The sequence below is a fragment of the Cajanus cajan genome, chromosome 2 (genome assembly GCF_000230855.2).
Source record: "Cajanus cajan strain Asha chromosome 2, NIPB_CcT2T_4, whole genome shotgun sequence".
In the NCBI taxonomy this organism is placed as follows: Eukaryota; Viridiplantae; Streptophyta; class Magnoliopsida; order Fabales; family Fabaceae; genus Cajanus; species Cajanus cajan.
Window position 1 is genome coordinate 20,767,191 of NC_138518.1, and position 14,907 is coordinate 20,782,097.

General features: G+C 39.2%; 1 protein-coding gene across 1 annotated transcript; it reads right to left on the bottom strand.

The window, feature by feature from the left end:
* Window positions 1-14,059: 14,059 nt before the first annotated feature.
* On the bottom strand, window positions 14,060-14,383 carry LOC145954811 (uncharacterized). The gene has a single exon (XM_083069500.1). The coding sequence runs from the start codon at window positions 14,381-14,383 to the stop codon at window positions 14,060-14,062; it is 324 nt and encodes a 107-aa protein (XP_082925626.1).
* Between the last annotated feature and the right edge of the window lie 524 nt (window positions 14,384-14,907).

Genomic DNA, 14,907 nt, shown 5'->3' on the forward strand with positions numbered 1-14,907 from the left:
TTCTGCACTGTTTTCTATTTGGGCTTTAATTGGACCGGTAATTCATATTTTAACTAATTTGAATTTTTTGAATCTAATTATTCCAATTTTTATTTTCAGGGTAGTTTAATAATTATCTGGGCTTGGAATTAATTTCTGGACTTGAAGAGGAGCTGCCACGTCATCTACCACATCAACGCCACATCAACATTTTGTTTTATTTTATTTTTTGTTTATTTTATGTATTTTCTGGTCAAACTTGACTTGGGGGCCCATGTTGACTCTTCGAGGGTTTTTTAGGGTCCTAGGGTAGCCACCAACCTTCAGACTTGATGTGACCACGTTTTGAGTTTTTTTCATCCTTCATCCTTTACGTTTTCTGTTGCCCTTCCTTTCCTTTACGTTTTTCTCTCCTTTGTTTAGGACCTCCATTTACGTTTACTTTTTTGGTTGTAATTTGAGACTGCATTTTCATTTGAATACAGATTATTCATTTCTTCTTCTTTTTCTTCCTTGCATTTTCATTTTCGTTTCTGTTGAATGGAAAGCTAAAACCCTTGGGGTTGGCTCCTTGAGCAGATTGTAATCTCTATTTGAGGTTGGGTATGTTTGTATATCTCTGTTCTACTTGGTCATTTTTCATTTAACCTCTGTATCAATGTGTCCATGCTTAATGGGCTGTGCTCAATACCACAGTTTCTTAATCTGTGAAGAGGTTGATGTTGTACATGTTTTCTTAATTCGTGTAGGGAAATCTTGAGTTAATCTTTGCTTAGTTTCTTAACTCGGATGGAATAAGGATTAAGTGGTTAATAGAATAATCTCATTATGAACCAAGGATAAGAGAGTTACAATCCGAACAAGGAGCCAATCTATTTTACTTGCTGTGTTATCTACGTTTTATTGTGCGTTTTATTGTGTTATAATCTGAAAAAATTCTGAACCAAACCCCCCCGACTTCGTGTTTAAGCCTTTGAAAGAGAAAAATGGTCATTGGGAGATGACCTAGGACAACTTCCTAGTATTTCATTTAATTGCTTTATTTGACCGGATACGGCTTCGATCAAGGAACTTCTTTGAGAATTCATATTAGAAAAGTTTAAGTTGAAATAAAGATCCTTAGAACTTTGAAAAAATTTTAAGTGTCATAGAATCCAATTCACCCCCCCTCTTGGATTGATCCATTCTTTTCTAACAATTAGTATCTAGAGCAAGGTTCTTGAGTGTTATTCAAGATTTCAAAAATGGCCAACAGCAACCTACCTTATGGTGAGGGTGTGTCTATTCATAGACCTCCTATTTTCAATGGTGAAAACTATGTCTATTGGAAAATTAGGATGAGAATTTTCATTGAAGCAATGGACATTGCTGTGTGGGATGCAATTGAAAATGGACCCTATATCCCTATGACCAAAGAGGATGATGGGATGAGAGAAAAACATTGGAGTGAGTAGAGTGATGATGAGAGAAAGAGAGCCCAATATGACTATAGAGCAAAGAACATTATTACATCTGCATTGTCTATTGATGAGTTTTTTATAATTTCTCAATGCTAATCTGCTAAAGAAATGTGGGACACTTTGCAAGTCACTCATGAAGGAACAAGTGATGTAAAAAGATCTAGAAAGCATACTCTTATAAGAGAATATGAATTGTTGAGAATGAATCATGGTGAATCAATTTCTGATTTTCAAAAAAGGTTTACACACTTGATAAATCACCTTGTTGATCTTGGGAGGAAATTTGAAGAAGAAAAACTAAATTTGAAAATGCTACAATGCTTGGATAGATCATGGCAAGCAAAGGTTACTGCAATAGAAGAATCAAAGGACTTGACTTCATTGACCCTTGCTACTCTCTTAGGAAAGCTAAGAGAGCATGAGCAAAAGTTGCATATTTTTGAGGAAAATGAGCAGTAAGACAAAAAGGGAAAATGAGTGTCTCTAAGAGCCTTGAAATCATTCAAAGGAAAAGAAGTATGTGAGGAATCAAGCTCCAAAGATTCTGAGTCAGAGAACTTCAACTTGCTGGTGAAGACGTTCAGAAAATTCCTAAGAAAGAAGAGGAATTCCCCCTACAAGTTCAACAAGAAGGCTAATAAGAAAGAGGAAGCAAGTACATCCTCTTAAAAAATTTTTGAGTGTGGAAAACCAGGCCACATAAAAACTGAATGTCCAAACCTCCTAAAGAAGCAACAAGAAGAAAAGAAAGGGAATAAAAATTACAAAGGAAAAAGAGCCTACATTGCTTGGGAAGACAATGACTCAAGCACAACAAGTGATAAATATGAATTTGAAGAAAAAAATTTAAGTTTGATGGCTAGAGTTGATCAAGACAAAATAGTAAGTGATTCTGATCTTGAATCTAATCCGGATTATGATCAACTTCAAGAAGATTTCATTCAAATTCACAAAGAGGTTGTGAAATTAGATGCTTTAAATTCAAAGCTTAAAAACAAGCTATCATGGTATGAAAATGCTTTAATTAGAGCTGAACAAGAGCCTGAAAATTTGAAAAATGAGCATGACAATCTTCAAACTATTTTGAACTTCAATGAAGCTCATTATGAAACCTCCCCTTCTTCAAAAGTTGATTGTGAAAATTGCAAGGTTTTGGAAAAAGAAAATGTTGATTTGAAAAACACTCTCGCAAAATTCACAAATGGAAATGCAAATTTGAATATCATTTTGGGAAAGCAAAGACATGCTTTTGATAGAAGTGGACTTGGTTTTAATAAAAGCATGAACATGCCATTAAAATCAAAGGAAAGAGTTTTTAAGAAAAACCAATTTTTTAGAAAATACAAAGGCAGCTTCATTAAACAAACTACTTGCTTTTATTGTTGTAAGAAAGGTCATACAGTAAGGAATTGCTACTCTAAGAAATATGGTGTTCCAAATGGAGAAATGATTTGGATTAAAAAAGGTCAAAGGCTGAGAACTAACCATCAAGGACCCTTCACATGGGTACTTAAATAAATTTTCTGATTTTTTTGTAGGAATGCTTGAGAGCTAAAAGCTTATTATGGTATCTTGATAGTGGTTGCTCAAGGCACATGACTGGAGATCCTTCAAAATTCTCAAGTTTGAAATTAAAGAATGAAGGATTTGTTACTTATGGTGACAAAAATAAAGGGAAGATTCTTGGTCATGGAAATATTGGTAACTCTTTCTCCTCAACATTGATTGAAAATGTATTGCTTGTTGAAGGGCTGAAACATAACTTGCTTAGTATAAGCCAACTTAGTGACAAAGGATTTAAAATTGAATTTGATAACACTTGTTGTTTAATTTGTGATAAATTGACAAAAGAAATTAGATTCATTGGAAAAATAATTGACAACATCTACATGCTAGATTTAGAACACTCAATTGCAATTTCGAACACCAAGTGTTTAATAACCAAAGAAAACAATATTTGGCTTTGGCATAGAAGTCTTGCACATATAAACATGGATCACTTAAACAAACTTAGTAGAAAGGAATTAGTGATTGGATTACCTAAACTCAAGTTTAGTAAGGATAAACTATGTGATGCTTGTCAAAAGGGCAAGCAAGTGAAGGCTAGCTTTAAAAGCAAAAATCAGATATCAACTTCTAGACCTTTACAATTAATTCACATGGATTTGTTTGGTCCTTCAAGAACCATAAGTCTAGGAGGGAATTACTATGGGCTAGTTATAGTAGATGACTATTCAATATTCACTTGGGCTATGTTTCTTGAAAATAAAAGTGAAGGTTTTAATGCTTTTAAGAAATTTTCTATGCTTGTTCAAAATGAGAAGAACAAAAATATCACCTTAATTAGAAGCGATCATGGAGGTGAATTCCAAAACGTTTTGTTCCAAAAATTCTGTGAGGAGCATGGTATTAATCACAATTTTTCAACAAAATGTGGTTGTATTTTTGGGCTGATGCAATTAACACAGCTTTTTATGTGTTAAATAAGGTTCTAATTAGACCTATTCTAAAGAGAACACCCTATGAGATTTATAATGGAAGAAAGCCTAATATCTCATACTTTAGAGTATTTAGGTGTATGTGTTTTGTGCTGAAAAATGGTAAGGAGCAACTTGGAAATTTGATGCTAAAGCTGATGAAGCAATTTTCTTGGGTTATTCTACAAATAGCAAAGCCTATAGAGTATATAACAAGAGAACTCTAATAGTTGAAGAATCAGTACATGTTGTGTTTGATGAGACTAACAAGCAAGAAATAAAGCAAACTGAAATAGAGGACTTGACTGATTTTCTTGACCAAGCACCATTAGAAAGTGAACCTAGTGAAAAGCCTAAAGAGAGTGAATCAATTGAAACCACTAAAAAGACAAGTGAACAATTGCCTAAGGAATGGAAAACTTCTAAGGACTTATCAATGGAAAACATAATTGGAAATATTGGTGAAGGAGTGACAACTAGAAGATCCATCAAGAATATTTGTAACACTATGGCTTTTGTTTCACAAGTTGAACCCAAAAAAATAGATGAAGCACTACATGATGAACATTGGTTAATGGCTATGCAAGAGGAACTAAATCAATTTGAAAGAAATGAAGTTTGGGATTTAGTGCCATTACCAAGTGATTATCCAATTATTTGAACCAAATGGGTTTTTAGGAATAAGCTTGATGAATCTGGGATCATTATAATAAATAAGGCAAGGTTAGTGGCTAAGGGGTATAATCAAGAAGAGGGAATTGATTATGATGAGACTTTTGCCCCTGTAGCAAGGATAGAAGCCATTAGATTACTTCTTGCTTATGCTTCAATAATGAATTTCAAGCTTTACCAAATGGATGTGGAAAGTGTTTTTTTAAATGGTTTAATACAAGAAGAAGTGTATGTGGAGCAACCACCAGGTTTCGTTGATTTTAAGTATCCTAATCATGTGTACAAACTTAAAAAGGGACTCTATGGCTTGAAACAAGCTCCAAGATCATGGTATGATAGGCTGAGCAAATTTTTGATTGAGAATGACTATGTTATAGGTAAAGTAGATAATACATTGTTTGTGAAAAAATTTAAAAATGGTACAATGTATGTTCAAATCTATGTGGATGACATTGTTTTTGGATCTACTAATATCTCTCTATGCAAAGAATTTGCTAAGACCATGCAAGGTGAATTTGAAATGTCAATGATGGGAGAGCTTACATTTTTCTTGCGGTTGCAAATCAAACAAATGAGTGATGGAATCTTTATATCTCAAAGCAAGTATTGCAATGAACTATTGCAGAAGTTTGGTATGGAAGGGTGTAAGGAGGCTGCAACACCAATATCAAACTCATGCAATCTTGACTTGGACGAGAAAGGGATAGTTGTTGATAACTCAAAATATAGAGGTATCATTAGATCACTTTTATATTTGACAGCTAGTAGACTTGATATATAGTTAAAAGCAAGCATGTGTTGCTTTAAGTACAACTAAGGCTGAATATATAGCCACCGGAAGCTGTTGTGCACGAATCCTCTAGATGAAACAACAACTAAAAGATTATGGAACTGAGTTGAACAAAATTCCGTTGAGATGTGATAACACAAGTGCAATAAATCTAACCAAAAATCCAATTTTGCACTATAGGACAAAACATATAAAAATAAGACATCATTTTTTAAGAGATCATGTTCAAAAGAATGATTGTGTAGTAGAGTTTGTTGAAACAAATAAAGAATTAGCTGACATATTTACAAATCCTCTACCAAGAGACAAATTTAATCAATTGAGAATTGAACTTGGAATTATCAATGAGTCTTGTTTGAATTGATTGTGAATGTGTACTTGAGTTTGATTGCTTGATTGAAACTTGGTTGATGTATGTATAAAACATTGAAATATGATGCATAAGAAAGTGGTTTAAGAGTTGAAATGAAATAGTAAAGATTTAAAAGGTTAGAAATAAGAGAAGAAAAACTCCTCTGAAATAATCGATTATTGTAAGTAAGCCTAGGAAAATAATCAATTATTTGGAAGAAAATCGATTATCTGGGAGAAGAGGAATTCCAGAAGTCTCTAGAATAATTAATTATTTGGGCAATAATCGATTACCTAGGTAACAAGAAAACATAGAGCCTCTGGAATAATTGATTATTTGGGCAATAATCGATTATCTGGGAAAGTGAGAGGAAAATGACCCTCTGGAATAATCGATTATTCCAAAAATAATCGATTATTTAGTGTAGAAAGGGTTTTTCAAAGGATTTTATTGATACAAATAATCGATTATTTGTATAGATAATCGATTATTTGCGCGACTCTTGGTTTTCCAGATGGTTTTTGAACGGTTTTATTCGCGCCAACCTCCAACCTTCCACTTCTCTTCATAAATGGTACCTCTCCTCTATCCAATCCGGTGCCTAGGGCTTTTATAACACCTAACCTTCTTATTCTACAAATACCCATACATTTTCTCAACTTTCACACAAACCCTAATCCCTCTATCATACTTTCTTCTTCATCTTCTTCATCTCCAACAAAGAACCTACCTTTAACCACAAAATGGTCTCATATTTCCAAGAGACTCAAGAAGCTTAAAGTCAGGGGGAGCAAAAGACCTCTGCCCACAGTAGCTGAGCAACTAATCTCCAAGTGGTTTGCTGATAAAGAGACCCAAGACTACTACTTTGAGTGGTATGCGGGTAGGAGAATCATTCCTCCGAAGACTTTGAAGCTGGAATGGTTCAAGAGTGATGGTTTTAGTTTTCCTCCTCTCTTGGAGCATCAGGAACTTGGGAAGTTCTTGGAGTTGGAAGGACCGTATTACCCTGTGCTTATTAGGCTGTTCTTGTGTTTTTCCTCAAGCAATGAAGGGATAATGCAATCTGTGGTAAAAGGAAAGCTTATAAAGCTTGATGGTCCAACATTGAAGGAAGCGGTTGGGCTGAGCAGAGACGGAAGTATGAAGCCCCAACCCTTCAATTTTGGTGACTTTGAAGAGTTGACGACTTTTAGAGATTGTCAAAGGAACCCGGAGACCACGAATTACACCAAATTTTTGGCCGGAGGTATGAAGAAAAACTATAGGTTGATTTCTTTTATTATAACTTGGATGCTAAAGCCTAGACTTCATAATCATGCTTAAATGTCTAGAGATGACATTTTTCTTATGCATGTCATAAAGAAAAAGATAAAGATAGATTGGGTGTTTGTGGTGAATGACTGTATTTGGAAAGCTAGGAGAAAGGAGGATGGTCCAATACCATATGCTTTATTACTATCTAGGATTTTTGAGAAAGCTGGTGTGGATCTTAAAGGGGAGAAAAAGATAATTCTGCATGCCTCAAACAAGATTGAAAAATATTATTTGCATCATATGGGGATGCTAAAACAAGAAGATAAATGGGTATTGAAAGGTGATGTTCCTCCAACACCGGAACCGGTAATAGATGAACAAGCTTGATGTTGTGATGGAAATGTCAAGGAAGCACGAGTCATATTATTCTGGCATTCTTGATCAGTTTGATAACCTTGATCATGAGATTGCAAGGATTAGGGCTCAGCTTGGAATGCAAAAGGACTCGGAGTGATGGTTTTAGGAGCTTTAGTGTTCTATTTTTAGAAGTTTTAGCTTTAAATTTCTATTTTAAATTTCATTTGGGTTGTAATCATTTTAATTTCTGAACAATTTGCTTATCTTGGTTTTATTTTGGTTTGAACAATTTAAATTCTGGTGCAATATGAATTTCATTGTGATTATATTGTGTTTGGAATGATTTGGTTATGGTGACATTGATTTGGATGTTTGATAATGCTATGTTGTGGTTTGAACATTGATGTGTGCAAGTAGTGATGCATATATGTTGATGTTTGCTGGTATATTTGGAATGATGCTGATTGTAGCTGATGTATCATGTGGCTGAGATATTATGTTTGAAATACAATTTTCTGAATGTAGTATCAAATTCCCTAATACAAATTCTGGTATTAACTTGGATTAATTAGAACAATGCCTATTTGAGCAAATGATTTTTGTGCATATGTTTGTTTTTAATGATGTCCAAAGGGGGAGAAAGGTTTTTGAGTTTGCTTTGCAGGACTAAAGATATTGGTTTGCAAAACAAAGTGTCTTGTATGGGTTGTCATCATCAAAAAGAGGGAGATTGTTGAGATTCATGGAGTAGTGAATCAACTCAAACTTGGAGTATGAAAGTTTTGATGATAACAAAAGGTGGATTCTAAGAATCAAAGCTGACCAAGGACATCAACAAGTCAGAAACAAGTCAAGAAGAAGATATGGCTATTATGATGTGTAATAGGAATAATGTATAAGGTCTTATGAGATGTATTGGTTTGATTAGCTTATTGTGCATGTGTGCTTTGTGCATGAGTTAATCTTAATCTAAATTGACTAAGAGTGAGTATGATGATGACTTAAATACTTAGAAATATTTTTTGAGATATAAAACTGAGTTTTTGAAAACTAACTCAAAATAATCGATTATCATTAAATGTAATCGATTATTCCAGCAACAGGTGAAAGGAAGCCTTGCTGTAATAATCGATTATTTGTGAAATAATCGATTATTCCAGGAAGAACTCTCTGGAATAATCGATTATCCTGCAAAATAATCGATTATTCTCTTCTTGAGTGATTTCCAGAAATCATGAAGAACAAAATAATCCATTATCCTTTAAAATAATCGATTATTTGATTCTAAAAATTTTATAAATAGTTTTCACACTTTGAAACTTCAGAACAGAGAATGAGTTGAGAATCAAAAAGAGAAAAACGTTATTGTGAAGTTTTTGAGACCTTCTTGGAGTTTTTTCTTTGTGAAACCAAGAAGTAAAACATTTTGGAATGCTTTGAATGAGATCATCATCATCATAACATTCTTGAAAGAGAAAGATTAAGATTTTCTTTTGGAATTCACAGTCTGATTTGTTCAGCTTCCAGGTGAATTTTTTCCTTTAATTCTTTGTGAAAAGTGTAAGGGAAATCTTGAGTAGGTGTCTCAAGTGGTAAGAATTTCTTGTAGTGGGTTTCTAGAAGAAGTGCTTTCTTGGGGTCAAGAAAGTGGTTATCTTGAATGTATGAGTATATGCATGTGTTGTATGCTTGTAAAACTTCTTCATTGAGATAGTGGAACAAATCTTGATCAGGTTATGATTGAGGACTGGATGTAGGTCACATGTGGAGTGGCTGAACTAGGATAAAAGACTTGTGCATTCTTCTTTCTCACCCTTATCTTTTACTTTGAGCAAAATCTTGGTTAAGTGTTAAAGTGAATAATCTTGATTAATATGTTTGTATGCACAACATTGCTTTAAAACTGAATCAAAGTGTTGCATATTAAGTGTTCTTAACATTGAACTTTATCAAGATTAATCAAGAAAACATATAGGACTCATTCCCATTAGCAAGTCTTTCAAGGAACTTCTTTGAGAATTCATATGAGAAAAGTTTAAGTTGAAATAAAAATCGTTAGAACTCTGAAAAATTTTTAAGTGTCATACAATCCAATTCACCCCCCTCTTGGATCGAGCTATTCTTTTCTAACACTTGCTGTGAGAAGGTTGTTACCCCCTATTTGTAGTTGGGACCTCCTTTTGCCGAGGATTTCTAGGGATTGCTTTTATGTTTTTACTAGCTTCGACTTTTTCTTGCATAGAAGCTTGACCCCCCTTTGGTTTTGTATTTGTCCTTTTCTTTTTGTTCTATTTTTTGGCTTTATTTTTTCTTGGTTGATGTACAAGTAATGAATGCATGTTTTATTTATGTCGGATGCTTAGACTTTTTTCTTATTCTTAAATAATTCCCTTTTGATGCAGAAAAGTTTTCTAAGTGTGTGGAATGCTTTCTAGATGTATGCAATGTGTACTTTTAGGTTTGGCTTTGTTTTGGAAGATGGATTTCCCTTTTTCTTTCCCACAGGTAGACTAAAGTTGTGATATATATCATTCTAGCCTCTTTTGTGCGACTCAGATTAACTCGGGGCTCTTTTTTGATAGAAAAAAATGGCTCAATCAATCCAAGAGGGGGGTGAATTGGATTCAAAGACACTTAAAAAATTTATCATAGTGTTCTTACCGGGGATCCGAGGTGGAGATGACCCGCTGGGTAAGGTCGGTGAGCCTCCTTCACTAGTACGCTTGATGTTCCAAGATGTGGGTGGTACCTGCAAAAGAGACTTCGATGCTAAAGTTAGGGTTTGTGGGAGTATGAGTCTCGTATAAGTAATGCACGTACCTTGGTGTGAATTAGGGTTTCTTTAGGCCTTGGGCCTGAGATTAGTTATGACCAGATTAGATAGCGGATCTCGTCTTGACCGAGATCTCCCAGTGCATGTCTGAGGTCGTCCTACGCTGTGATACCGAGCTCGAGCTCGGCATAACAGTATGGATAGTACACTAGCCCCCCGAGCTTCGAAGACCGTAGGTCGAGGAGTTGAGACCGAGCTCGTCAAGGGGTCGTGGCCTCTCGCGTACGCCTGCCTGTCGAGATGCTATGTGTCACAACTATTGTTTCACGTTTCGAAACGCGAGGTCGGCGCGTTAATGGGCATGACGGTTGCACAATGATGGTAGTGCTTGCCATGATGGGGCCTCATTAATACGCTGACAATTTTGTCTTTTTGCTGACATGTGTTGTTACCGTTTTTAATTTGGAGGGTCTTCTTTTCTTTCTCTCGCGCCCTCTCTCCTTCCACTTTACCCTTTTTCGTTCTTTCAGCTTCTTGCTCACACTGCTTCCCTCGCTTCTGTTCATTTCCCACCTTCGTCTTCTCTGTTTCCGTCATTGTTCCCGACAACTGGGTTCTGCTCCTTCCTTATCGCTCTTTCTTTTGTCAAAGGGGTACCAGGTACTTCGATTTCCCTGTTCTCTCTTTCTTCTCTAATTTTTCCTTCTTCAAGTCTTTTTGTTTTCTTGATGGCTAGAAATAGTGGTGCCGGATCTTCCGCGCCTGCCAAGGGCAAAGGTAAGGCGCGCGACAAATTTGAAGAACGCATAGGATCTGTGAATCTTCTGTCTCCAAATTTTTCCATCTAGAGCCGTGTCGGCTCGATGAGCGTGTGTATATGGGGAGTTATTCTGACCCTCCCCACTTCTATGTATATCAGTTTCTTTTCAGGAACTTGGGTGTCTATCTTCCTTTCACTCAATTTGAGTGTGATTTTTTGAATTTCATCAACTCGGCTCCTTGCCAGTTGCACCCCAATAGTTGGGGTTTTTTGAGGGCTTTCCAAGTCCTGTGTTCGGCTTTGGGGATAGAGGTGTCTCTACCTATTTTTCTTTATTTTTACCAGTTAAAAATGGGCGTTCCTCCCTACGGTTTGATGTCCTTGAACGGGAGTAAGGCTGGGGGTCTTTTTTCCCTTTACTCCCAGTCGTATAAAAATTTCAAACAAGAGTTTTTCTAGGTGGCGCTTGTAGACGTCGATCCGTTGGAGGATGCGGCATTCTATTTCGGTGGGTTGTCGAAGTTCCCCTTCTACTGGCGGCCGGTCCCGGCTAGGTTTCACGGAGTGAGGGAGTTGAAATTGATGGCTTCAGAGTCGGCCGCCATTGAAAACCTTGAAGCACTTCCTCGCCCGTTGGATTACAAGCTCGTCCTGTCGCTTGCGAACTCGGCGTACAAGGAGAGGGGCTTAGAGAGTGAGTATCCCGTCTTTCTTAGATTGTTAGGATTTGTAAAAGCTTCTTTTGCTGATGTATTTGATTTCTTGTGTTTGCAGGCATCATGGGCAGAAACAAGTGGCGCGAGCTGAAGCACCGTTACAACATCGCCGAGATTAAGGTACCAGAGCCTCAAGAGGAGGAGGTTTCCCCCCTGAAGACGAACAGGAAGAGGAAGAGGGGGGGAAAGGAGGTCGGGGGGACCTCTGCCCCTCGGGATGCTGAGGAGGTATCCTCCAAAGCTACTGATGCTGGCGCGGTGGACCTCATTGGGAGTCCGCCGGCCGAGGGGGCTCCGCAAGCGACCACCGAGGAGGTGGCTCAGGCCGCTGAGCATGTTGCTCAGGCTGCCAAGGTGGTGACCCAGGCTGCTGAGCAGGTCGCCCAGGCTGCCGTGGTGAGTACCTTGCTTTTTGTTGTTTCTTCTATCCTCTTTTTCGTTCTTTTGTCTTCTGACATAGGGTCATTTTCTGCAGGCAGAGGACGCTACCGACATCCCGGTGGCTCCAAGCTCGGAGGTGCCCGAGGCGGGTGCTCCCGTTGCTGAGCAGGGGATGCCTGCCACCACTTCTGCTGCTGCCGGGCTTCGCGGCAAGGAGCCGAGTTCCGAGGTCCCAACAGCTACGCCTGCAGTTTCAGTTCCATCATCTGGTCCATCGTAGGGGACCTCTCGGAGCTGATACATTGCACACCGCTTCAGAAAGGACCTCTCTGAGGTGCGATTGGACCATGTGAGTGCCTCTGCTGACATGGATTCACTGTGGAGTGCGGGGGTGACCGCCGAGAAGTTCTTTCCCAAGGGTTCGGTGAGCTCGGAGGACCAGGGGATGATCGAAGAGGTCGGGCCCGTGGAAGGTCTTGACACTGCACATGTGTTTCTGCAGAGGACTATGGCCATTGTGGACCACTGGAAGCATAAGTGGTCCAAACAGAAGGAGGACCTGGTCAATCTGAGGGGCCAAGTTCAGCCCTATAAGGAAGAAGCCAAGGCCTTGAAGGAGGAGAACAAAGCCTTAAAGGATGAGAACCGGGCCTTGGCGGGCGCTCTCGGGGATGCCAAGCTGCAGAACGAGGCTGAACTTCAGGCTACTCGGAGGGAGGTGGAGAGGATCTGGAAATATTTGGAGATCGCTTTGAGATCTAACGAGACTTATGCTGCTCAGGTTCGCGATTTACAGGAACTCTCCAACTCTTCCCAGACTCGAATGCACGCCTTGGAGGATGATGTCACTGCTCAGAAAGCCGAGCTGGTGTTGGCGGCCAAGAAGCGTCTTTGTGACGAGGTGCTTCTCGGCGGACAAGTAGAGGAGAATGCCGCCCTGAAGGTGGACCTGGCGAAGTTGGAGGAGGCGAAGGTGGGGCTGGAGAGGAAGCTCGAGGAGACTGAGCGAGCCGTCATTTTTTAGCACAAGAGGGGGTTCCTCAAGGCAGCTCGCCAGGCTAGGCTTCTCGCACCGGGGTTCGACTTCTCCGCCATGCACGTGGGGGAGGTTCGATTTGGGAAGCTGGTGAAGGAGGACGACCTCGAGGATAACTCCAGTGAAAATGCCTTTGCCTAGGCCGCCTTTGTAATAGCTTAGTTTATTTTTTCTGCTTTTTTTTTCTATTTGAATTCATGTGTTGAACTCTGCAAACATTATTCATGTCTTTGTATATATTTGTTGGTTGTTTGCCCTGGTGCTTTTGATGACTTTGTTTGGACCTCTGATTTTGTGCTTAGGCCTGATTTTTTGTTGTTTGCGCGTTTTGAAAAACACGTTCGATATTTGTTGTATATTTTTGAAATTTGTGGTGCTTAGACCCGATTTAGAGCAAAGTGACTTGTTCTGAGGTTCAAATCCGACCTTGTGCGAAATTGAGACGCTTCGCAGTGAGGTTCAAACTTGACCTCGAATGGGTTATACCGAGGTTCGAACTCGACCTTGAATTGATTATGCCAAGGTTCGAACTCGACCTTGAGTGGATTGTGCCAAGGTTCGGACTCGACCTTGAGTGGATTATATAGAGGTTCGAACTCGACCTTGGGTTGAAGTAGAATGAATCGTATGAAGGTTCGAACTCGACCTTAAATAAGAGCGAGATAAGTCGGACCAAGGTTCAAATTCGACCTCGGCGTAAAGTAAAATATGTTGTGTTAAGGTTCGAACTCGACCTTAAATAAGAGCAAGATAAGTCAGACCAAGGTTCAAATTCGACCTCGGCGTAAAGTAAGATAAGTTGTGCCAAGGTTTGAACTCGACCTCGGCCTAGCATAAAATTAAAGCTAGGAGAATATGAATGAAAAGAATGCGTTATTTTATTAATTGTGTAAATGTGCCTCGTTAAAAACCCTCTCAGCCAAAACCTATTTTTCTGTATTTTGGGATAAAAGACTGAGGCGGGAAAAAAGTGCACAACTCATTCGCGGTATGGGCTTTCCGCTGAGTTCTTCTAATCGGTATGCTCCGTTCTCCAAGTTCTCAACAACTCAAAATGGGCCACCCCAGGTAGGTGCGAGTTTTCCATCTGACGTGTCCTTCCGTGCTTCGCCTAATAATCGCCACACCAAGTCGCCAACTCGGAAAGAGAGAGGTCGCACTCGCGTATTGTATCTTCTTGAAGCTCGGAGCTTACAGGCTTCTTCGTGGATTTGAGCTTCATCTCTGAGCTCGTCGACTAGGTCGAGGTTAGCTACTAACTCTCGAGCATTCTGCTCACTGTTGAAGACTTGGCGTCGGTGAGATGTCTCTCCAATTTCCACCGGAATCATTGCATCAGCTCCGTAAGTCAGCCTGTAAGGAAATTCTTGCATTGTTGATTGGGGGGGTGCAATGATACGCCTAGAGGATGTTGGGAAGCTCATCGGCCCATTGTCCTTTAGCGTTCCCCAGTCACTTCTTAAGTTCTCGGAGGATGACCTTGTTGGCGGCTTCGGCCTGGCCGTTGGTCTGGGGGTGTTCCACCTAGGTTGGGAGATGCTTGATATCGAGCTCACGGAGGAAGTCCTCGAAGCCTTGTGCGATGAACTGCCTGCCGTTGTCAGTGACGAGGGTGTGAGGGATTCCGAATCTGCAAACAATATTCCTCCAGGTGAATCTCTGTACATTTTCGGTGGTGATTTTGGCGAGTGGGCATGCCTCGATCCATTTGGTGAAGTAGTCGATCTCCACTAGGAGGAACTTGAGTTAACCTTTCGCAGGGGGGAATGGCCCGAGGATGTCCATTCCCCACTAGGAAAAAGGCCATGAAGACATCATCTGGCGGAGAGTTTCGGGTGGCTGTCGATGTGAGTTGCCGAACTACTGACATTCTTTGCACTTTTGTACGTAGTCCTGG

Coding starts and splice junctions, on each gene's coding strand:
- LOC145954811 (XM_083069500.1), bottom strand. CDS start 14,383: ATGCAAGAATTTCCTTACAGGCTGACTTACGGAGCTGATGCAATGATT.